The sequence below is a fragment of the Periplaneta americana genome, chromosome 16, assembly GCF_040183065.1.
Source record: "Periplaneta americana isolate PAMFEO1 chromosome 16, P.americana_PAMFEO1_priV1, whole genome shotgun sequence".
Taxonomy (NCBI): domain Eukaryota; kingdom Metazoa; phylum Arthropoda; class Insecta; order Blattodea; family Blattidae; genus Periplaneta; species Periplaneta americana.
Genome location: NC_091132.1, coordinates 157,508,081 through 157,535,007, shown reverse-complemented (window position 1 = coordinate 157,535,007; position 26,927 = coordinate 157,508,081). Strand labels below are relative to the sequence as shown.

At 35.3% G+C, this 26,927-nt stretch overlaps 1 protein-coding gene across 3 annotated transcripts in view; it reads left to right on the top strand.

Moving 5' to 3' along the window:
- Positions 1–26,927, top strand: part of LOC138691545 (uncharacterized) — a 126,699-nt gene that overhangs the window by 79,677 nt on the left and 20,095 nt on the right. Inside the window, exons 5-10 of one of the 3 annotated variants that reach the window (XM_069813596.1) lie at positions 3,968–4,015; positions 13,947–13,991; positions 15,096–15,139; positions 18,937–19,014; positions 22,255–22,299; positions 26,058–26,132. In XM_069813596.1, the coding sequence (XP_069669697.1) occupies positions 3,968–4,015; positions 13,947–13,991; positions 15,096–15,139; positions 18,937–19,014; positions 22,255–22,299; positions 26,058–26,132 (335 nt within the window). The remainder of the gene's footprint in view (positions 1–3,967; positions 4,016–13,946; positions 13,992–15,095; positions 15,140–18,936; positions 19,015–22,254; positions 22,300–26,057; positions 26,133–26,927) is intronic. The other 2 variants (XM_069813597.1, XM_069813598.1) reach the window with 2 other exon arrangements.

Genomic DNA, 26,927 nt, shown 5'->3' with positions numbered 1-26,927 from the left:
GATTATGTCTCGTGACGAGAATATTGTACGAAATGGAAAAATAAAAATTAGAAATTTATCTTTTGAAGAAATGGAGAAGTTCAAATATCTGGGAGCAACAGTAACATATACAAATGATACTCGGGAGGAAATTAAACAGAGAATAAATCTGGAAATGCCTGTTATTATTCGGTTAAGAAGATTTTATCATCCAGTCTGCTGTCAAAAAATCTGAAAGTTAGAATTTATAAAACAGTTATATTACCGGTTGTTCTTTATGGTTGTGAAACTTGGACTCTCACTTTGAGAGAGGAACTTAGGTTAAGAGTGTTTGAGAATAAGGTGCTTAGAAAAATATTTGGGGCTAAGAGAGATGAAGTGACAGGAGAATGGAGAAAGTTACACAACACAGAGCTACACGCATTGTATTCTTCACCTGACATAATTAGGAACATTAAATTCAGACATCTGAGATGGGCATGGCATGTAGCACGTATGGGTGAATCCAGAAATGCATATAGAGTGTTAGTTGGGAGGCCGGAGGGAAAAAGACCTTTAGGGAGGCCGAGAAGTAGATGGGAGGATAATATTAAAATAGATTTGAGGGAGGTGGGATATGATGATAGAGAATGTATTAATCTTGCTCAGGGTACGGACCAAAGGCGGGCTTATGTGAGGGCGGTAATGACCTCCAGGTTCCTTAAAAGCCAGTAAGTAAGTATGTAAGTATTGCAAATGTTCCATTTGCACTGTCTAATAACAACTGATTAATTTACAGACTGTTTGAATGTCACCTAGTAGAGTAAACATAAACAATATCTGACGCAACCTTATTATGTTGACTTAATTGAAGCCCGAACACGCTATAATACTGTACACTACTCAATACTACCCTTATTTCTTCAGTTCTGTACTGGACAAGTGAAATATTTGCCATCGGCGAGAAATGTCATTGCACACCGGAGATTTTGTGTTTTGTTTTTTGAGAATAATTGTTTATTTTTTATTTTACACTACTTTTATGTCTCACTTTAACATGTGCTACACATACGTAGTATTAAAATGTACAGTACCTACAAATTGTGATTTAATGGACGCACAAATGTAACCAGATTTGTCCTCCTCTTATTCGAATCTTGGTCAGATATTGTTAATGTTTACTCTTACCGGTGACATTCAAACAGCCAATAAAGCAGCCATTTCTTATTACACAGAGCTAACGTATCATTTGCTATACAAAACATAGTTGGTTCCCATTTAAAAAAAGAAAGATGACTCTAATATCATGAAAATTATATCAGGTACAAAAATTACTTTACATCACAGTGCTGCATTGGAGTTAAATCGCTCGGTCGAATCTCGCAGCCTCGAGTGAGATAAGATCGGTCCTGATACGCTCGTAATGAATAGAAGCACAGTATAAGGTCATCTCACCGACATGCGTTATCTTGTATGGAAGGCGACAGATAAGATGCACATATGTTTTGCTCACACGGTAAAAATAAGGTTTTATTTTCTGCGTTTATGACAAACGTTTAATGGAACGTACCAAAACAGTAACATGAAGTTGTAAATAAAATAGAACGAAAAACTCCGATACATAGTTATTATTGCTAATTAATAATTATTCAATATTTGATGTACCACATATTATATAATATGATAGGTGCATATAGGCCTATAGTGTTCCGCCTATATACTGCGACAATGTAGAAACGTTTTACAAAATATTATTGATATAGTAGTAGATTTATAACAATATTAGTACAGAGATAACGTCACAGAAAATATAATAAAACGAATAATCATGCGGGACAACTGTACAGACGCAAAGATTGATACACTAATTATTAGAGATTATTGTTATTGCTAGAAAACTTGATACGGTTCTTGCATTATCGTGATTGTGTTCTTCGTTTATAATAATTACATTTACATACAATAACATCTATCAGATGTGGAAAAAACAAAATCACTCCTGTGTGAAAAAAAAAAAAAAAAAAAAAAAAACGTTTACCTACAACATTTATATTACATTTTAAAGTAAGTTCTGTAGTTGTGCTATGGAGAGGTTAGTTAAACACTGCAAGTTTCGAAATGATAAACATCTATGATGTTACTACACAGTTCATCACTGTAACAAGAACGGCTCGGCTTATGTCGTTCGAGGATTTATCGCTCGCGACAATTTTACCCATCATGCATGTGCGCTACCTATCGGATTATGCTATGAACTACTTGGCGCTCGAGCGAAAACGTCCGATGCAGACCTCTGCTTTACATGTATCAGATGTAACTTAATTTAACTTTTAATTGTCGGTTTGTGCATATTTGAAATATTTCACACGCTATTGGAAGTGAAAAGTTAAATGGGACACACAGTGTATATACAGGCTGATTACTAAACGTCGTCTTGGAAGACAGGAGCGTGTTAGAGGATATTGTGTTGCTGAAATTTGAGATAAGAACCGCCATTTTATGATGATTAGTTACGGAGATATTAGAGGCAATACTCAAAATCAAATGGAGTATTAGTTACTTTCGTCCCACAGCCTGTAGTATTTGGAGTTAAATGTCAAAAACATAGTAACTATGTGATGTGTGCGACATGTACCTGTCCCTGATATGATTTGAATTCTTCGTTTAAGCGTAAGAACTGCGAAGAAAATAACAGTGGGCTAGTTGGTTTGTTTTCAAGTACTGTACAGTGAGTTCTCTGTGCAATATCACTGTTTAAACTCGCATTACATATCTGTCTTTGAAATGATCGGAATTCTTCGTTTAAGCCCAATAACTGCGAAGAAAATAACAGTAGGCTAGTTGGTTTGTTTTCAAGTACTGTACAGTAAGGTCCGAAAGTCTCGTCACCCCCACCAACTTATTTGTATGTTGCTGTGCATCCATTTTTATCATGTTACAATTGATGAATGGCAATGGTTGATACTTTACGTTCCAGCTTGTTTAGTGATCCAGAACATCAGTATGGGCACCATCATTGTCGCTACACAAAATGATGAGGCGCCATGTCCTGTGCGAAATTTTCCGCAGAAAAATTCGTTGTGATTTCCCTGAATGCCTCCCTAACAGCTTGCTTCAAATCTTGAATTGTCTGGTATCTATGTTTCGAGACATGCTGCTTAATTATTCCCCAAAGGGAAATCACACCGCCTTTGCTGCGGAAAATTTCACACAGGACTAGGCGCCGCATCACATGTGCCATGATAATGAAGGTCCACATATTATGCTCTGGATCACCTAGCAAGCTGAAACGTTAAGTATCAACCATTGTCACAGATCTGCTATGATATGTTCAAAATGGATGCACATCAACATACAAACAAAGGGGTTGACAATACTTTCGGACCTAACTGTACAGTGAGTTCTCTGTCCAATGTGACAGTTTAAACTGGCATTACAATACATAGGCTATCTGTTTGTCATTTTGAAGTAAGGTAAGCACGTTATATTTACATTGCCTAAGTCAAACAGGTGCAGGTTTTCAAAGTGTGGAGCGCGAGTCGCCCGTTGTACGGCGTTGGACTAAATCCTAGCAAACTTGTGTGCGTCATGCTTGGAGTAAGGAAGTGTAATTTGAAAGTGCGGGATGTTTGATATGGACAAGTCGGAGTCACAGTCTGAACTGAAACCTTGCATACAAAAGCGTTTAACACGGAAATAATACTTGGCCCCTAATAGACAATTGGGAAACATTGCAAGATAGAGTATTGGTTACTACCTTATATATGCATGTTTTGATGTGGTCTATTACGCCCTGGTATTCGAAGACGGCATTTAGTATTCATCCTGTATGTATATGTTATATGTGTAGATTTAAGGATTTCGTGGCAGTTATTCTGACGAACATGTCAGCAGGCTAAATTGTTTCCTTGGTTTGCTGTCATTGGCATTAGTAATAAATCAGACAATTACCGACGCAGTACTATGTTTTTAACATGATTTTTTAATAGTTTCTTTTTACCTTTTCTAGCACACGCTGCACCGTGTAGAGGCTCGGACCAACATATTCTCACCTGAGGTAAGTATATGTGTATAATATATTATATTACTCGGATGCTCTTCCTTAATATTAGTACCACTGGGTCCCATATCTAATGCGTTTATTGAAAAAAATTCGAGAATTGATTTCATTTTAGAACACAAGTGTTGATACCGGTTTCAGACTGTATGCCTTACTTTAAAAATATTAATTTTGTTCAATCTCCACAATGGATACGAGTAATTGTCTCTTTATGCTGGGGACCATGCCGAAATGTACTAATTATACACCTGGTAGCAGTCCTTTAATGCATGTCATTAAAGTACACTACTCATTAAAGTACAGGTGTTCAGCCAATGACAAGTCAGCTTACAGGTGTTCAGCCAATGACATGTCAGCTTTGTACCGTTATAAAACCCCAAGCAAGTATCGATTATTCTCGGATATGCAATCGAAAGAGAAGTAGCTAAAAGTCACGGAGGCTCGAAATCCAATACTGTCGCAGAAGGTTATGTTCTGTTACTATAATAATTAGCGTTAATTCTAAATAATATTCAAATAAATTAAATTTGTCATCTCGTTTTTCAATGTCGAATTCAATAATCAAGGTTATATCAAGTTTAACGGGATTACATCAAGGTCAGTGATATTATTGTTCCTCGGAAAAAATCAATACTTACGCGTCTGCGCACATCTCGCAATTCACGACCTAGAGTAAGGTCACTTCCGATCTTGTGAGATACAAATAAAATGTATACATCTGAATAATTTCAAGTTAGAAATATGGTCGAGCATAAAAAGTCGTATGAAACTTGCCTATAATGGTAATTAAGACGCTCGTATGAATATTATGAAACTCGCTTGCGCTCGTTTCATAAACATCCATACTTGCGTCTTAATTACTATCATTATAGGCTCGTTGCATAATGTACTATTTTTATCCACCTCTCTTAATTCATAATCATTCATAGGCACATGTCATATTTCCGTCAGATAGACTTTGTTATTCGCGTCCATTTCCGATGATTGAATTGTGTTTTGTGATAAGGTATGTGACAGCAGTTTTTATAGAAATCCTGTAGGACAAGGATAAGACTATGTTAGCTCCCAATCATCGTAGAAAACATCGACCTTGATCACGAGCGCATAGCGCATCCAGTACATAGCGTCGTAAAGTAGACATCAGGGAAGTACATGCACATGTAGCGAATAAAGCAGGGCTGGGCACCAAGAGTGGATTCTATTCTCTCACGGGGAGCCCTACGATTTCTCTTCATCGCCTTTCTTCCCCGCCGAACACCGCTCAGCGTTGATTGAGTGACGGATGAATATTAAGCGTCCCCGTTTAGAGACTGGTTCCGCTCCCGATGCCCAGCCCTGGAATGAAGGCAGGAATTATTACAATACCTTGTTTTTCTAAATTTCTGGCTATATAATAGGGCTAATTATTCAGTTAATATACATGTAACTTACATAATTATAAAAACAAATCGCAAAGGGAAGGGTTTTTTAGGAACAAAAAAGAGAAATAGGAAAAGTTAATTTGTATGTAAACCATTTTCTTGTTAAAAGAATTGAAGAGTCCACTGCAAGAATGATGGATGTCACTTTCTTATCGAAAATGAACCAAGACTGTCAATGCATAGCTTAAGACATATAGAATGTATATAGAGAGTTATATGGCATTAACACTGATAGTCATTGTCCAGTAAAGGTCGGAAAATCGCAGTTAAGCTTTGAGCGCTAAGCATTTCAAACTTTCAATTGCTTCTCCTGCAAAATGTATTCCAAATGACTTCCATCATTCTTGCAGTGGACTCTTCAATTAAAAATAGATTTACCATTTAGAACAGAGAGATGTTGATATTAATTTTTTATTATAATTGATACAGTCAAAATGAAAACTGACGAAGTGCAAAAAGGAAAGTTTTGAGAAAATTAAAAAAAAAAAAAACTGTATTATTCAGTTTCATGTGAATAATGACCTGAAAATGTTACAAGTACAACTTATTGGCATACAGTTTACTATAATAAAGTTGAATTAATTCTTATTTTCTCACATTTAGATATATGGGTCAGCTTGTTAGCTTCCTCAACTTTGTTTTTTTTTTTTGCACTTGGTCAGTTTTAATTTTGACTGTATCAATTATACTGTACTTCCCTTTAAGAAATGTAATTTTGTTCCCCCTAATATGGAAATCCGTCTTTTTTTTTTGGCACAGAGATTTTTCATCGTGATGTTTTGTTTCTCTGTACAAATCGAGACTAATCTTTCCAAGTGACTCCAATTCAAAGAAAATTATAAAATTGCATAGGTATTTCAAATTGTACTTAAATGCGCTATGATTAACAATAATAATCAGGCTTAGGATCCGGTACACTTTAGCAACCAATGTGCGTACAATTTGACTATAGAGTTCCTTGAGCATAGTAGAGAGACATACTGTGAATGTAAACAACGACTCAATGTGCTGTGTTATATTCTACTGTTAATATTACAATCTAGTGAAGGTGGAAAATGAAATAGCATACATACATTACAAGTTTTCATGTCCCTCAGTGGCATTGAAGTCGTTAGCGTTACAGTGAATATCCATGTAGTACATACTTGCAATTAGTTGGAAAAAACTATTCACTATACAATATTGAAAATACACTGTGATGGCCTGAGTTCGTATCGTAGGGAGAGACGGAAGAATACTGTACCTCTGATCACGATCCGGATTGTACACTAACGCAGAGGTAAACAAAACTCAACGCGCTTGATAATAATATAATCTGCTGTGATGCAAGCTTTACTCAACCAGCAGACTTTTTTCCCACTTGGATGAACTTTAACTCCACTAAACTATTTCCAACTAAAGATTGAAGTAGACGTAAACAAAACCGAAATGTATTACTCCGCAATCACAAGCTAGCTACCGAAGCAGCCACCAGGGCACATTATTTTCAGCAAGTGAGCACGCAGGGCAGCCATTTCAACACATTCAATGAACTAACCTGTAAAATGCTCACAGAGGGTTAATATTTATTATTTCTCTACTGGGAATAGTGGATTTTCTTTTTCTGTAGATTCGTGATTGAATGTTAGTCTTTGAAGAGTGGAGAATTTCTTTAATTCTACAGAAATTTATTTGAGGTTGGCAACACTGAATCTCGCACTGTGTTATACCAGTTGTGCTGATGTGCTCTGTGAAGCTGCAAGTCACCTTGAGAGAGATTTAATGCCTATTACGCATGCGTGTTGCCATAATAAACGTTACAATGATTTAACACGCAATGTCTGAAACTACTAATATAAAAATGTTGTTTAAATCGTAAGAAAGTGTTCTTATAAGCATGTTTAATTCACTCGTATTCCATGTATATTATACATTTTATTATTTTAGAAGGAACTATATTAATGTGAGGAAGAAGATGACAAGTATGAGTTTGGAGACGTTATGCGTCCAATAGCCAATCAGGAACCATTATGCCACGTGCATTTATTTACATTTGCATCAATCTTTAGCTGGAAAGAGAGTAGCAACCAGGAGCGCATCATGGGTTCCCATTTTCCCACATCCTCTCTTTCCTATACTCCTGTATATAGGCCTAGACTAACTCTAGTAATCCCTAGGTTATCATTATCAGAATGTTTGTGCATTGAACATGTTGCAGATTTGAAATTATTAATATCTTTTCAACCAGGTTTTCACCAAAAGGCACCCCTTGATTAGAAGGCTGCAACTTTGAGCAATTAGGCACTGATATATGTTGTTTTTGTTATTGTTGTCTAATGGCACACTGCTTGGTTTATAACGTCTTTTAACTTTCTACTCAAGGGAGCCAAAATCGGTGCTACCATTTAGTTCATGTTTCAATCTACTCGTACAATGGTTAATGTTTGAGTAATTTACAGGAATTATAATATATAATATTTACAATTGGCACTGTACTGTTCTCCAACCAGGAGATCAACCGTGAAAGGAATGTGTTTACTATTGCGTCATCTATTGGAGCGAAGTAGATAGATAATATTACCGTTATAACGTCAGTTTAAAAACCATGCGCTCTCCTGCATATGTTATTTCCTGTATGGAGGGATTAAAAGATCAGGAGATTAAGAGTGATCTAATTTTGTAACTGGGGTAATGTAAATATGTGTGTACCAATGTTATTGTTTGTGCTGTGAGAGCCAGCCACTAGAGATACGAGTACCCACGTGTGTGACCTTATGCCATCTTATGACATACAAATTCATTCACAGCATCACCCCGCTTCGTCTCATTCTCTGGAGACTTTCTCGTGGTTGGAGTACAGTACTTGTATACAAAATAAGATATGTGAAGTACCATCTTGCCGGAAGTAATGCTTAACGAGAGGATTCGATCCGACACCGGGATGGGAATCTGGTGTGGCTTAGCGGCAGCGTTTCTCAAACTATGGTCCGCGGACCACCTGTGGTCCTCGAGTTCTGCCCTTGTGGTCCTTCGAAAAAGACGGAAGAAAAAATAAAATTTAAACGAATTGCGTATCACACTATAGCAGAAAATCTCAGAGTTAGGAAATGGCACATGGCAATCGCCTTTCACTTTTTCTCCCAGTACTAATATTTTATGAAATTTCTTACTCTATCCTTCTACCCACTTCCCACTATACTCTCAGCAACAAAAGAGGGATTTAAAGCACTATGAACGTGGCGATTCTCGCCAACTTTTCCTGCATATCTGGCAACGAGCTTGTAACCCAGCCAGGGACCACCCCAATTCATAACAGAGGACCAAAGTACCGACACTCAGTCTGCACATTGAAATGGGCACGTACTGTACGTCGTACACCAATAATAGAACGTGTCAAATTGCATCTTTACTTGTTGAAAATCGATCATGTTTATGTATTAAATTTTTTATTTGTTTTTCCAGATGACGATAAGAAATTTTAGACTCCACCTATTTTAAAATCCGACAGGTTTTCTTTCTACAATTGCGTGTTTCGTCTCTAAGTGCCGTTTAAATTTCTCGGGTCTCATACACTCGTTTGAAAGCACTTCGTAACAAACAACGCACTCACTCTCATTGCCACACCAAGTAAATCCAAGTTCCAAATAACTCTTGTCATATTTACGAAAGTATTTCTTCTTTCAATAGCTACCACTAAGACTAGATATTTCTATAATGGCACTGTAATTAATATATTTCTTCACACACAGCTTCCGAACTATTAGCACTGCCATAATTAAGCGTATCATCATGTTACTTTCTTATAAAAAAAATCCGGGTCGAAGGCAGATTTCCATTATTTATAATGGGCACTATTTAACAGAGTCATGGACAACCATTAGCGTGTACCACATAAGAAGGATTTCAAACAACTGATTGCTATCAGGCAAGGGAGGAATCAATACTGCACAGAATTTGTTATAAGTTACTTATGATTGGCTACAAAAATATAATCACAAAAGTATTGTAATTAATTAATTAATTCTACTTTAAAATACAAATAAACTGGTATTAAAATATACTACAAAAATGATCAATTTGCTTTCAGAGTGAACAAGAGTAAGGTGGTCTGCAGAACTGTTCTGACTTTAAAAAGTGGTCCCCACTTCAAAAAAGTTTGAGAGACGTTGGCTTAATGGATAAAGCATCAGCACGTAGAGCTGGAAACCCGGGTTCAAATCCCGGTGCTGGAGAAAATTTTTCTCTGTTCCACTACTATTTCATCGTACGATGACACAGAATATCTGCAAGGAAACATCATATATATGTACTTCGGTACATTAAAATTATTTATATATATATATATGATATGCGTAAATCACTTCGTGATTTAAGACGGCGCTTATTCCGTCGGATCCCGGCCAACCAGTCACTCATAACGAGTGCACCTCCGCACATACGTGGACATTAGTCCTACGTTCATAGACATCTATGATGTAGTGCAGAGGGCGGCCACCAGAGGAACCCAAGAGGTGGAACTTAAACTGAGAGGATTCGATCCGACACCGGGATGGGAATCCGGTGTGGCTTAGTGAATAAAGCATCAGCAAGTATAGCTGAAAACCCGGGTTCAAATCCCAGTGCCGGAGAGAATATTTTTCTCCGTTCCACTACTCTTTCATCGTACGAGGACACAGAATATCTGCAAGGAATCATCATATGTACTTCGGTACATTAAAATAATATATATCATATGATATCACATCAACATTTACAATTTTATGACCTATTTGAAATAAAATTCAGTTATAATTTATAAAAACAGTTTGAAGATATTATATCAAAGATTTGTTTAAAACACACAGCATGCAAAATTGGGGTCACCCAATTACGGTGGTTAATATCAATAATACAGGGTAGAAGTGAAATAACCCTGTAGATTGACAGGGACGATAAGTACATTTGAAGGAATAGAAGACATGTTCGTTTAGCAATAAAATGCACGGTTAATTACAAAATTAAGTTTGAAGTTTCAGCAGTCCGGCAACATCGCCACTAGCAGAGTAATCTTTTTTCTAGTAATAAAGATGTAAAAGGTCAACGAACTCAGGTCTGTCTTTGTATGCGAGACTTTCTCACTACGACGTTACAATCTGTTCGCAGCGTTCAGTGGCTGGAAATTAGTGGTTTAAATTAAATTTACAGGAAAAGCGTCCACAATATTGAAATACACCAGGGGGATATATGATTTTTTATTAGATTTTCTATCGATATGGAGAAAAGTCACTATCCTATTGCAATAGTTAACAAATAAGAAGGTATTAAACATTTGGGAAAATAAAAAAACATTTTTTCTGAGAAATCTATGAACTTTCCAATATAATATTGCACACTTTTTTTATTAGAGAAATCATGATCTGTTCGATTTGAAGATATGCAGGGTTATTTCAATTCCACCCTGTATGTCAGGCATGTTAAAAATCAGACACTGAAAGTGCAGTGTATGTGCGCGGAATGCCGGTCTGTGCAGATTGCGTCATTCACGTGTTGCTCTTACCAGTTCTTAGCGGGAGGGATGTACAAGAATCTATTCTGCGCTTCTAGTGTTCAATTAAATTGATATTTGGACATTATAAACATACTTAGCAGAAGGAAAAAACACAATTATTGTCAGTGTCTATATTTGACAATAATTGTAACACAAGAAAGAATAGACTTACTCAGTTACAATTCACAATGCAGTCATTTGTAAAGAATCATTTATTTACATGATTTGTATTCAGTATTTGAAGAAAATATAAATATTACAGTAATTTCGAAACAACAAAAAACGAACACAATATTTCATTTTACATAGTAGGTACTGATTATTTCAAAGTAATACTCTTTCATTGTTCCTCAAGCATTATTGGGACCATTGGTGCACAAATGCTAAGAAAGAAAATATTTTACTCCCAATTACATGCAATAGGACATTGTGAGGATTTTACACTGGAATCATTTCCTTGCGGTATATTAATATAAATTCACATTATTATTAATAAATTGGATAAATTAAGCTTGAATTTAAATTTATATATAGTTTATTTGGAAAACGTTGAGAGCAAGTATTAGCAAGTTGGGAGCATTACTGAATTGAGTTAAAAGAGTACTTCACAAGGTGTGAAGCGAGGTCATTTTCTTTATGTCAGGTTTAAAGATTTATTAACGTAAGTATATTAGAAAATATAGTAACGTGAGGTGGAAAATTCGCCATTATGTATTATTTTTCCAGAAAATTTTTCCGCCTTACAAATAGTTGCTTTCTTCCTTCCTTTACAACCTCAAGAGCCTCACATGTATTACTCACTATATTCTCATCACTTATCAGCTTATCAAATAAAAGTTGTAAGTCGTCTAACCATTTATGGCTGTCTTAGTACAGACTCCAAAACAACATCATTTACAGGTTTGTCTTGCCGTGAGAGTACTAATTAAGAAATAAGAGCAGGCGAATATCATATTTTGAGAACTTTACTAATATGATTTAAATTCTCATATCACTATTAGGTCCACATGATATGATGAAAGCCTTTCATTTTAAAATAATTACTATTGGCTGAGGAGAACATCATAACAGTTATGTTATATGATTCGTGATTTCTCTTCTTCGTTATATCTGTGGACTCCTCACTTTATTTTCCATAAAGTATTCACAATCACAGCTCAATGAGCACCAGTACTGATCTGTGTTACTGAAACAAAAGCTGATCTGCTACTATAGGTACTGTACAGCCCTGTCGCGTTCCCCTCCAAGCCGATTCACTCCCTCCAGGTAGGGGAATAGGAACTGCACGTTGCACGCAGACTAGTGCACAATGTGCAGGGTTTTGGCATGCCTGCTGTATGTAGTTAAAATCAAGGCTTTTGTACAGTATACTTAATTTTGAGTAATTTATTGGAAATGTGTTCCAATAGATTACATGTTTTGGAATTCGATATGTTGTGACAAATTCTATGTAAAATAATGTGCACTGTGCTGACGATGTAGCCTGGACGCAGCAGTAAGATGAGGAAGTCTGGAAAATTAATTTCTATTCAAAATTTAAATTTGAAGTGATATATCTTTTATGCGGAATTATCTGTTGCACTGTTATTTACATATTATATTCTCCAAAGAAGGATGGTGAAGACTGGAACGTTACCCACGTACTGAATGAAGTTTACAGAAATATATCTTCTGACACGCAACTGACTTTGCCAGGAGGAACTGCTTGCTATTCTGCATATGTGATGCAATCGTATAACGGGTTCAGAATAAGTTCATTAAGCAATACAGTTTCTTATTATAGTATTTAGCAATATGACACTTTTCAGCGGTGATTATAATTTTACTGCTATTACTAGGGCTAGGATTTTGATGACATTGCATCTTTTTTCTAGTAAGCCAGAAACATAGCTGCTTTAGTATTTATATGTTATGTGATTAACTGAGTGTTTTAAGACATATTTGTTAGGGCATTTTTTTTGCATTTTTTGCCTGTTTCAACTCATAAGAGCAGCTTTTGTTTTATTCGGACATTTTTGAGGAATTTTCATTTAATTTTGGCCATAAATCCCATTATTAATATAAAATAATGTTTATTTCCTTTAATATCTGTCTACATATTTTGTCCATTAATATCCATTATTTTTTTACTTGGTTATTTAACGACGCTATATCAACTACGAGGTTATTTAGTGTCGATGGAATTGGTGATAGCGATATTATATTTGGCGAGATGAGGCCGATGATTCGCCATAGATTACCTGACCTTTGTTTTACAGTTGGGAAAAACCTCGGAAAAAACCCAACCAGATAATCAGCCCAAGCGGGAGTCGAACCCGCAACCGAGTGCAACTCCGGATCGGCAGGCAAGCGCCTTAACCGACCAAGCTACGTCGATGGCTAATACCCATTATTTTGTATAATATTTTAATCGTTTTTCTACACAAATATTGCCATTTTAACGTAGTACACTCCAACCACCCCTCCAATATAGACTCCTCTATTGCTGCTAATTCCGGGTAAGAGTGGCCTTGTGGTGAGCTACATGGAAATTACATAAGGTAAAATAATTAATTAAAGTATACCACTTAGAAAAAATTATGTACAATTAAATAAACTTAAATGTTGGTACTACTCTTAGAATTTAATTTTACTTACTAGTTTAAATATTAAGTAGTACAAAACCTCTTTTCCTACTAAGCCAATTATGTAAGAACAATTTGTAGGGTATTTTAAGGGCATTTTTTGAAAGATTTTTAGGTCATAAATGCATTATTTTTAGGTCATTTTTTCATGATTTATAAGTCATCAAAATCCTATCCCTAGCTATTACTTTCAAAATTTTAAGTGTGTTATTAAAGTTAGTCAGTTCGCGGCCCTCTAAGATTAAATGGGATGCAAATTTTTTTTTTCGATGTTATGAAAATCTACAACATGTTCACTCTATCTGGTTCTGAAATTTCTTTTGTCTGACCGATACATATTTTTGTTATAATTTTTCTGGTTTATTTTCTTGTTACAGGAAGCCACTCCTGACGGTAGACTACACTTCAGGAAAGAAACAAATGTAAGTAACTCATGGATGTACATAAGTAACAGTGTAGTAATATACAAATCTGGCTTTCAGGTAGTAGCTCCCTGTAAAGCAGGTTTGAATAATTTCAAGGAAAAATTGTTCCGGAGTCGGGTATCGATCCCGGGACTCTTCGCTTAGCGCGCTAACGCGCTACCGACTGAGCTACCCCAGGAACTATACACGACATCGTCACAATTTTTCCTTTTATATCCACAGAACTCAAATGAGCTGACAAGACGCCAGAACTCAACTGTGAGTGCCACAAATTAAGTCACAGAATAAATTATAGGAAATACTTGTTATTATTCGTTTGAGCAGCTTTTGTCATCTCGTCTGTGTCTAAAAAATCTGAAAGTTAGCATTTATAAACCAGTTATGTTACCGGCTGTTCTGTATGATTGTCAGACTTGGACTCTCGCTTAGAGAAAGAAACAGAGATTAAGGGTGTTTGGGAATGAGGTTGTAGGAAAATATTTGGGGCTAAGACGGATGAAGTTACAGGAGAATACAGGAAGTTACAACGCAGAACTGCACTCTTTGTATTCTTCACCTGACATAATTAGCAACATTAAAACCAGACCTGTGAGATGGGCAGGTCATGTAGCACGTATGGGCGAATCCAGAAGTGCATAGAGAGTGTTAGTTGTGAGTTCGGAGGGGAAAATACCTTTTGGGGTGGCCGAGATACAGGTGGGAGGATAATATTAATATAATTTTGAAGTATGTGATGAAAAAGACTAGATTAATCTTGCATACAAAAGCATTTCACACCGAAATAATATTTGATCCAATATACAATTGGGGAAAAGTGCAAAATAGAGTATTGGTTTCTATCTTATTTATGCATGCTTTGATGTGGCCTATTACGACCTAGTCTTCGAAGACGGCATTTAGTATTCATCCTGGTTGTATATGTTATATGCGTAGATCTAAGGATTTCTTGACAGTGTCAGACGAACATGGCAGTAGCCTACATTGTTTCCTTGGTTTGTTCTTATTAGCATTAGTGATAAATCAATAATTACTGCTGGTAATTACCGACGCAGTACTATGTTTTCAACATTAATTTTAATAGTTTTTTTTTTCCTTTTCTAGGATAACTACATAGAACAAAAGCGGAAACCAACCTATTGGAAGACGTAAGTAACTATATATGTATTCAAGTAGTAGTATATTATAAAGCTTAGAGGCTCTTCCTCAATATTAGTACCACTGGGTCCCATATCAAATGGGTCTATTGAAAGAAACAATTTCAAAATTGTTTTCATTTTAGAACACGGGTGTTGATACCGGTTTCGGACTATATGCCTTACTTGAAAAATCTCAATTTTTTTTCAGTCTCCACAATGGATACAATGAGTAATTGACTCTTTTTTTTAAATATATGAAAGAAACCAAGGTGTAAATTCTAGATAAGATTAAAAAAATTTTAATTTTTTGAAGAAATGACAATTTTTCCATTGATTCTTTAAATTTTGGAATAATTTCAGCACGTATTTTGCTTTCTCCATCCTCGATATTTCTTGATAAGATCGTTGAATGTGGAATAATTGAATGTATATCCACCTTACCATAAATATCCCTAACGTCAATCATTGTCTGTCATTAAGCATCTCTTAATATGGCCTACATTATGGTAAAAATGTTAAGGGAAGAGAACGTGTAGATTTGGTTTATTTTTATTAAATAATGTGACTGATAAGTTATAGATTATATTAGTATTAGTGTTTTTGTATTAGTATTACGGTCTTACTAATAAACCGTGTGTAGTTTCTATACGAGGCGTATGCAGAATTGAGACAGAAAACGTTACTAGTAACCCTTGCATAAGCGATGGATGTATAAACATGCTGTAACTATACAATGGGAATTTCTTTTCAGTAGTTATATACACGAAAACCCCTTGATTAAGCGTTGTATATAGAGAAAAATTGGCCGCCCCTCTAACAGGTGTTCGTGTCGACAGTAATTTTATAATGATGGTTGCCTTGTAACCACAGAAGAACAAACCAAAGAACACAGAATAATTGGAATAATATTGCTGTACCTTGTACTCTTTGACCAAAATATAGTGTGGTAATCGATCAGAGCTAGTTGTACTATCGATACTTAACACGGCACACTAGAGCGCTCTACCGGATTCAATAGAGAACCTCAGATGTTCCATTACTTTCGTAATGAAGTAATGACGTAGCTGTGTAACAGCTATACTGTTATACACGACGTATGTAGTGATTATTAGTAAGGAATTTACACACGACTTATAAACGAGCTACTCATTGCTTTTTTTTTTATTTTAGTTGGTTATTTAACGACGCTGTATCAACTACTAGGTTATTTAGCGTCGATGAGATTGGTGATACCGAGATCATATTTGGCGAGATGAGGCCGAGGATTCGCCATAGATTACCTTGTATTCACATTACGGTATGGGAAAACCTCGGAAAAAACCCAACCAGGTAATCAGCGCAAGCGGGGATCGAAACCGCGCCCGAACGCAACTTCAGACCGGCAGGCAAGCGCGTTAACCGACTGAGCTACGCCGGTGGCGCTGCTCATTGTATCAGACAGTTAAACGTCTGTATATAGAGTCTTTATTAGTAAGACCGTTAGTGTTTAATTATTTAACCTGGTAGATATAAGGCCGTCAGGACTTCTCTGCCCCTGCCTCTGCTTTTGAATAAATTTGAAACGCATGACAAAATCTCTGTTATTTATATGCAATCAGATATTATTTACTAAGCTTCATTAAATACTTCCATTACTGATGTAATAAGTTCGACAAGATGGATACTGAATTACATCATAAATAGCATAAAGTATTATTTCATTTAAACTTATTGTGTTATTTAAAAATAAATTTTCTTGTTAAATTGTTCAATGTTACTTTCTAATTTTCGTGCTCTGTGAAATAAAACAAAGAATCCTAACAAAAGCCGATCGATTACGCCTCAAACCACATTTATAGTCTGCAATAATAAGAATGAAGTATTAATAATAATAATAATAATAATAATAATAATAATAATAATACTAATAATAATAATAATATTAATAAAAATAATAATAATAATAATTATTATTTTTATTGTTATTATTATTATTATTATTTATTTTAGCTGGCAGTGTTAATGCCGTAGGCCTTCTCTTCCACTCAACGAACAAAAAGTAAAATAGTAATAGTAATAATAATAATACATTATGAAAATAATAATAATAGAAATAATAATAATAATAATAATAATAATAATAATAACTGTAATAAATCTGTGCTTCCTTTTTAATTCTCTTTGGCTGGTGCTCGTTATTTATGAATTATTCAATTTTATCTGGAGACAGAAATTTGAAATATGATACTTTTTCATCGGAAATCACTTTTGCATCGCTTTCAACCAAATTTTCAAGCCCTTCGTCCAGTTCCAATGTTTTTCTTTACAACACAATATATGCCTTTGTTGTCGTGTTTAGGGTTATTAATATCATTTGTAGTTTGTATTGGTTACTGCAATATAATTATAGCGGAATGAATTTCCTTTTTTTTTTTTTTCAATTTTATTTGAAACGAAATACTTAGAGATAGTCTGAATTATAAATTTTAAGCAAATTGTAATTAAAAATATAAATAACAATAACAAACACTTTACGTTACTCAATTTGAAGAATATTATATATTGAACAATAAATTATAATAGTTATTTATGCAACAAGTGTGTAACCTTGATGTTTATTTCATGATGAATGTATGTCGCACGAACAATAATGAGTGCTACAATTTTCATGAATTTCATAATAAGATTATCTACGAGTAGATACAACACTTTATGGCATTTTAGCATTATAAATTGTGGGAAAAATTTATGAAAGATATTCTATTTGGGATCCATAGCTGACAAATTGAAATAATATATTGTTATCGATTAGTTACACCTCGCTTTTACATGCAGCAAAGAGTAATGGACGACCTTGTAGGTTACGTCACAAATGTTCCTTTATTTTGTTAATGTAGATTCTCTTCCACAACCGCGGAGTAACGGTTAGCGTGTCTGGCCGCGAAATCAGGTGGCCCGGTTACGACTTCCGGTCGAGGCAAGTTACTTCGTTGAGTTTATTTTCCGGTGTTTTCCCTCAACCGAATATTAGCAAATGCTGGGTAACTTTGGGTGCGAGACTCCGCACTCATTTTACCGGCATTATCATCTTTTCATTCAGACGCTAAATAACCTGAGATGTTGATAAAGTGTCGTAAAATAAGCTACTAAAAAAATTGTCGAACCCACAGAACTGTGTTACGTGATATTACAAAATTGGTACAAAAGTGTTAAAGATTGAAAATAAATGATGCATTACCTTCTGTCCTGCATTTCATTTCCTGTTACTTTGCGCGTATAATGGAAAACGAAGATAGCAAGCGTTCCAGTATTACATTATAGCAAATACGACATTGCTTTTATCGGCACGCGTGCCACATAAAGACAATTACGCACGACTTTCGACGTAGTAACAATCTGTTTATAATGCTAGGATGGCTTGAAAGTCTTTATGCAGTATGTTTTATGTATTTGATTAATGTCTATGAGAGTCATAATGTGAGACTTCTTGCTATTTGATGATTTAATTTTCTGTGATGTGTTTGCTTCAATTTGCATGACACGTTTCGTTGCTGAGACTGACGTTTCCTTTTGTTTACTATTGGCATATATCATCTTGTTCGTAAGATGTTTTGACGAGAAAACATTATGGCATTAATTGAATGCACCAGCACTTTCCCAATAAAACTTTTTTCTGGTCATTAGATATTTTTTGAGAACACTGAAGTCTACATTCCACCCTACTACAATGAGTACTTATGTTTCGGTCTGGAAAATTGTTTGGCCTGAAGACGTTTTTCATGTTTTTGTACAATGCCTGATATTCTTCACTTCACTTCGTTTTGCAGGAATCCCCCAATTTGCAACATCAGGAAGCGACAGAAGATGCTGACTACCGAGCATCCACGTCCAGTGATATTCAGGGGGTAAGTAAATTTTTCATATTTACGTGGAATATGCGTATAGTTTGGGAGAAGCATTTAGAATTCACCTGCGGCAGAAGGGCAGAAGAGACCAAGGACGTCCATGTAAACGATGGAGAAATCAATTTTAATTAACATTGAATAATATTTTAGTCTTTTAAGCTGTAAATTTTAACATTTTATAAAAACTCAGTACAATTATAATAGGCCATATTACTATAATATTTCATGTAAGCACAATACTTGAAGCAGGAACAGCCAAAGGCCAAAGCCATGATGTTGATGATATTGATGATGACAAATGATTTCAAGGGCAAACCTCTTTGGAGATATATTTTAAAACAGATAAATTTAAAGCCATAATCATTACAACAAGAGGTGCAATTTTAAGAGAGATATATTTGCCTGATAAAAAAAACTGCATGAATAATTTTTAGTTATATGGGGTAATTTCTATCGATGTCATAAATTGTAACGAACTACTACTTCTCATACGGTATAAATAACGAAATCGTGGATTTCGTAATACTTCGAAAAATTACTTCCACAAAGGCCAAATATACAGCTTTAAGCAGAGTCATATCAGTGATCAATAAAACTAGTTGAGATTACTTGCTCAAAACCCAGCTGCAATCAATTGGAGCTTGTGATAAAGGATGATTAAGTTCCATCTAAACAAATCGATGTGCGCTACGCAAAAAAGCAGATTAGAACTCATCTGAGTGCAATAGAAGCGTTATATTCCTTCGCTCTAGAATATTCCAAGAGGAAAGTTCAGAATAACATACAGGATTTGGAATTGAACCGGTTACATCAGCTTCTTGTCCATTTGAATGACGTGAATATGTTAAGAGAAAATCCACAAAATAATACGGAAAACACGGAAATTTTACTTGAAGCAAGTAAAGTGATAGGTGTGGAAGTAAATCCCGAAAAGACAAAGGGTATGATTATGTCTCGTGACCAGAATATTGCACGAAATGGAAATATAAAACTTGGAGGTTTAATCTCCGAAAAAGGTGGAACATTTCAAATATCTTAGAGAAAATAACAAATTTAAATGACACTCGAGAGGAAATAAAACACAGAATAAATTATAGGAAATGCTTGTTATTATTCGGTTCAGCAGCTTTTGTCATCTCGTCTGTGTTTGAAAAATCTGAAAGTTAGCATTTATAAACCAGTTATGTTACCGGCTGTTCTGAATGATTGTCAGACTTGGACTCTCGCTTAGAGAGAGAAACAGAGATTAAGGGTGTTTGGGAATAAGGGTTTAGGAAAATATTTGCGACTAAGACGGATGAAGTTACAGGAGAATACAGGAAGTTACAACGCAGAACTGCACGCATTGTATTCTTCACCTGACATAATTAGCAACATTAAATCCAGACCTGTGAGATGGGCAGGTTATGTAGCACGTATGGGCGACTCCAGAAGTGCATAGAGAGTGTTAGTTGTGAGATCGGAGGGGAAAAGACCTTTTGGGAGGCCGAGATACAGGTGGGAGGATAATATTAAAATAATTTTGACGTATGTGATGAAAGAGACTAGATCAATTTTGCATACAAAAGCGTTTCACACCGAAATAATATTTGATCCAATATACAATTGGGGAAAAGTGCAAAATGAGTATTGGTTCCTATCTTATTTATGCATGCTTTGATGTGGCCTATTACGACCTAGTCTTCGAAGACGGCATTTAGTATTCATCCTGGATGTACAAGGGGGATCCAGGAAATAACGATCGTTCGCGCATACCTGCCGCGCAGCTGACTCCCCTTCCTTGTTTGAAGGTCAACTGGCTTCCTTAACATTTGTTCACATAATGTTGTGAGTACTGGTTGCAACAATTCGCCATTGTGCATTTTGTGTTACTTCAAAATGAACGATGTGATTGATAATCCCGCCGACTATGAGGTGAGGAGTGTGATTCGATTTTTGAATGCCCGACATTTGAAACCTGCAGAAATTTACCGGCAATTGAAAGAAGTGTATGGTGATACTGTAATGAATGAAAGAAATGTGAGAAAATGGTGCGAAATGTTCAACAATGGGTGAACAAATGTCCACGATGAAACTCGACCCGGACGCCCGTCACTCATCACAGAAGACCTGAAGACTAAAGTGAACGACAGAATCTTGCAAGACAGGCGCACATCACTCGACGAATTGCATATTGCCTTTCCTTACATTTCTCGTTCTTTGCTTGGTGAAATTGTGTCGCAACATCTTGGCTACTACAAAATCTGTGCACGATGGGTTCCACGGCAACTTAGTGACCAACACAAAACTCAGAGAATGGCCTCAGCATTGACATTCTTGATGCGATATCACACAGATGGAGACGCCTTTCTTGATCAAATTGTGACTGGTGATGAGACCTGGGTGTCTCACAACACCCCAGAGATCAAGCGCCAGTCACGTCAGTGGCATCATCCCTCATCACCCAAGAAACAGAGAAAATTCAAACAGACTCTCTCAACACAAAACGTCATGGCTACTGTCTTTTGGGATCGCAAAGGTGTTCTTTTGCTGGATTTAATGCCAAAAGGCACTACGATCAATGCAAATCGTTATTGTGAGATTTTACGAAAACTACGGCGAGCCATCCAAAACAACAGGCGAGGAATGCTTTCGAGAGGAGTTGTGCTTCTTCACGACAACGCCCGCCCGCACACTGTTGCTTCAACTCGAGAATTGCTGGATCAATTCGGTTGGGAAATCTTTGATCATCCGACCTATAGTCCAGATCTTGCTCCTAGCGATTTTCACCTTTTCACTAAGCTGAAAGATTTTCTGGGTGGTACGCGTTCTGGAAGTGATGAAGAGTTGAAGAAGACAGTGAACACCTGGCTTAATGAACTGGCGGCAGAGGAGTATAACACGGGAATTTCTGAAGCTAGTGAACAGATACGACAAATGTTTAAATGTAGGTGGTGATTATGTAGAGAAGTAAAGGAAGCTTCAGTTATGTAACAGACTTTGTTTTTTTCAAATAAATATATATTTTTTTAATTATTACAACAAAACGGTCGTTATTTCCTGGATCCCCCTCGTATATGTTATATGCGTAGATCTAAAGATTTCTTGACAGTTTGTCAGACGAACATGGCAGTAGCCTACATTGTTTCCTTGGTTTGTTCTTATTAGCATTAGTGATAAATCAATAATTACTGCTGGTAATTACCGACGCAGTACTATGTTTTTAACATTAATTTTAATAGTTTTTTTTTCCATTTCTAGGTTAAACTACATAGAACAAAAGCGGAAACCAACCTATTGGAAGACGTAAGTAACTATATATGTATTCAAGTAGTAGTATATTATAAAGCTTAGAGGCTCTTCCTTAATATTAGTACCACTGGCTCCCATACCAAATGGGTCTATTGAAAGAAAAAATTTCAAAATTTTTTTTCATTTTAGAACACGGGTGTTGATACCGGTTTCGGACTATATGCCTTACTTGAAAAATCTCAATTTTTTTTCAGTCTCCACAATGGATACAATGAGTAATTGACTCTTTTTTTTAAATATATGAAAGAAACCAAGGTGTAAATTCTAGATAAGATTAAAAAAATATTAATTTTATGAAGAAATGACAATTTTTCCATTGATTCTTTTAATTTTGGAATAATTTCAGCACGTATTTTGCTTTCTCCATCTTCGATATTTCTTGATAAGATCGTTGAATGTGGAATAATAGAATGTATATCCACCTTACCATAAATATCTCAAACGTCAATCATTGTCTGTTATTAAGCATCTCTTAATATGGCCTACATTATGGTAAAAATGATAAGGGAAGAGAATGTGTAGATTTGGTTTATTTTTATTAAATAATGTGATTGATAAGTTATAGATTGTACTAGTAATAGTGTTTTTGTATTAGTATTACGGTCTTATTAATAAACCGTGTGTAGTTTCTATACGAGGCGTATGCAGAATTGAGACAGAAAACGTTACTAATAACCCTTGCATAAGCGATGGATGTATAAACATGCTGTAACTATACAATGGGAATTCCTTTTCAGTAGTTATATACACGACAACCCCTTGATTAAGCGTTGTATATAGAGAAAAATTGGCCACCCCTCTAACAGCTGTTCGTGTCGACAGTCATTTTATGATGATGGTTGCCTTGTAACCACAGAAGAACAAACCAAAGAACACAGAATAATTGGAATAATATTGCTGTAGCTTGTACTCTTTGACCAAAATATAGTGTGGTAATCGATCAGAGCTAGTTGTACTATCGACACTTAACACGGCACACTAGAGCGCTCTACCGGATTCAATAGAGAACCTCAGATGTTCTATTACTTTCGTAATGAAGTAATGACGTAGCTGTGTAACAGCTATACTGTTATACACGACGTATGTAGTGATTATTAGTAAGGAATTTACACACGACTTATAAACGAGCTACTCATTGCTTTTTTTTTTATTTTAGTTGGTTATTTAACGACGCTGTATCAACTACTAGGTTATTTAGCGTCGATGAGATGTGTGATGTCGAGATGATATTTGGCGAGATGAGGCCGAGGATTCGCCATAGATTACCTTGCATTCACATTACGATTGGGGAAAACCTCGGAAAAATCCCAACCAGGTAATCAGCCCAAGCGGGGAACAAATCCACGCCCGAACGCAACTCCAGACCGACAGCCAAGCGCGTTAACCGACTGAGCCATGCCGGTGGCGCTGCTCATTGTATCAGACAGTTAAACGTCTGTATATAGAGTCTTTATTAGTAAGACCGTTAGTGTTTAATTATTTAACCTGGTAGATATAAGCCCGTCAGGCCTTCTCTGCCCCTGCCTCTGCTTTTGAATAAATTTGAGACGCATGACAAAATCTCTGTTATTTTATTGCAATCACATATTATTTACTAAGCTTCATTAAATACTTTCATTACTGATGTAATAAGTTCGACAAGATGGATACTGAATTACATCATAAAAAGCATAAAGTATTATTTCATTTAAACTTATTGTGTTATTTAAAAAATAAATTTTATTGTTAAATTGTTCAATGTTACTTTCTAATTTTCGTGCTCTGTGAAATAAAACAAAGAATCCTATCAAAAGCCGATCGATTACGTCTCAAACCACATTTATAGTCTCCAATAATAACAATGAAATATTAATAATAATAATAATAATAATAATAATAATTATTATTATTATTATTATTATTATTTACTATTTTAGCTGGCACTGTTAATGCCGTAGGCCTTCTCTAACACTCAACGAACAAAGAGTAAAATAGTAATAGTAATAATAATAATACATTATAAAAATAATACTAATAGAAATAATAATAATAATAATGATGATAATAATAATAATAATAATAATAATAATAATAACTGTAATAAATCTGTGCTTCCTTTTTAATTCTCTTTGGCTGGTGCTCGTTATTTATGAATTATTCAATTTTATCTGGAGACAGAAATTTGAAATATGATACTTTTGCGTCGGAAATCACTTTTGCATCGCTTTCAACCAAATTTTCAAGCCCTTCGTCCAGTTCCAATGTTTTTCTTTACAATACAATATATGCCTTTGCTGTCGTGTTTAGGGTTATTAATATCATTTGTAGTTTGTATTGGTTACTGCAATATAATTATAGCGGAATGAATTTCCTTTTTTTTTTTTTTCAATTTTATTTGAAACGAAATACTTAGAGATAGTCTGAGTTATAAATTTCAAGCAAATTGTAATTGAAAAATATAAATAACAATAACAAACACTTTTCGTTACTCAATTTGAAGAATGTTATATTGAACAATAAATTATAATAGTTATTTATGCAACAAGTGTGTAACCTTGATGTTTATTTCATGATGAATGTATGTCGCACGAACGATAATGAGTGCTACAATTTTCATGAATTTCATAATAAGATTATCTACGAGTTGATACAACACTTTATATCATTTTAGCTTTATCAATTGTGGGAAAAATTTATGAAAGATATTCTATTCGGGATCTATAGCTGACAAATTGAAATAATATATTGTTATCGATTAGTTACACCTCGCTTTTACATGCAGCAAAGAGTAATGGACGACCTTGTAGGTTACGTCACAAATGTTCCTTTATTTTGTTAATGTAGATTCTCTTCCACAACCGCGGAGTAACGGTTAGCGTGTCTGACCGCGAAATCAGGTGGCCCGGTTACGACTTCCGGTCGAGGCAAGTTACTTCGTTGAGTTTATTTTCCGGTGTTTTCCCTCAACCGAATATGAGCAAATGCTGGGTAACTTTGGGTGCGAGACTCCGCACTCATTTTACCGGCATTATCATCTTTTCATTCAGACGCTAAATAACCTGAGATGTTGATAAAGTGTCGTAAAATAAGCTACTAAAAAAATTGTCGAACACACAGAACTGTGTTACGTGATATTACAAAATTGGTACAAAAGTGTTAAAGATTGAAAATAAATGATGCGTTAGCTTCTGTCCTGCATTTCATTTCCTGTTACTTTGCTCGTAGAATGGAAAACGAAGATAGCAAGCGTTCCGGTATTACATTATAGCAAATACGACATTGCTTTTATCGGCACGCGTGCCACATAAAGACAATTACGCACGACTTTCGACGTAGTAACAATCTGTTTATAATGCTAGGATGGCTTGAAAGTCTTTATGCAGTATGTTTTATGTATTTGATTAATGTCTATGAGAGTCATAATGTGAGACTTCTTGCTATTTGATGATTTAATTTACTATGATGTGTTTGCTTCAATTTGCATGACACGTTTCGTTGCTGAGACTGACGTTTCTTTTTGTTTACTATTGGCATATATCATCTTGTTCGTAAGATGTTTTGACGAGAAAACACTATGGCATTAATTGAATGCACCAGCACTTTCCCAATAAAACTTTTTTCTGGACATTAGATATTTTTTGAGAACACTGAAGACTACATTCCACCCTACCACAATGAGTACTTATGTTTCGGTCAGGAAAATTGTTTGGCTGAAGACGTTTTTCATATTTTTGTACAATGCCTGATATTCTTCACTTCACTTCGTTTTGCAGGAATCCCCCAATTTGCAACATCAGGAAGCGACAGAAGATGCTAACTACCGAGCATCCACGTCCAGTGATCAGGGGGTAAAGTAAATTTTTCATATATACATGAATTGACGTGGAATATGCGTATAGTTTGGGAGAAGCATTTAGAATTCACCTGCGGCAGAAGGGCAGAAGAGACCAAGGACGTCCATGTAAACGATGGAGAAATCAATTTTAATTAGCATTGAATAATATTTTAGTCTTTTAAACTGTGAATTTTAACATTTTATAAAAACTCAGTACAATTATAATAGGCCATATTACTATAATATTTCATGTAAGCACAATACTTGAAGCCGGAACAGCCAAAGGCCAAAGCCATGCTGTTGATGATATTGATGATGACTAATGATTTCAAGGGCAAACCTCTTTGGAGATATATTTTAAAAAAGATAAATCTAAAGCCATAATCATTACAACAAGAGGTGCAATTTTAAGACAGATATATTTGCCTGATAAAAAAAACAGCAGGAATAATTTTTAGTTGTATGGCGTTATTTCTATCGACGTCATAAATTGTAACGAACTACTACTTCACATACGTTATAAATAACGAAATCGTGGATTTCGTAATACTTCGAAAAATTACCTCCACAAAGGCCAAATATACAGCTTTAAGCAGAGTCATATCAGTGATCAATAAAACTAGTTGAGATTACTTGCTTAAAACCCAGCTGCAATCAACTGGAGCTTGTGATATAGGATGATTAAGTTCCATCTAAACAAATCGATGTGTGCCACGCAAAAAAGCAGATTAGGACTCATCTGAGTGCAATAGAATATTCCAAGAGGAAAGTTCAGAATAACATACAGGATTTGGAATTGAACGGGTTA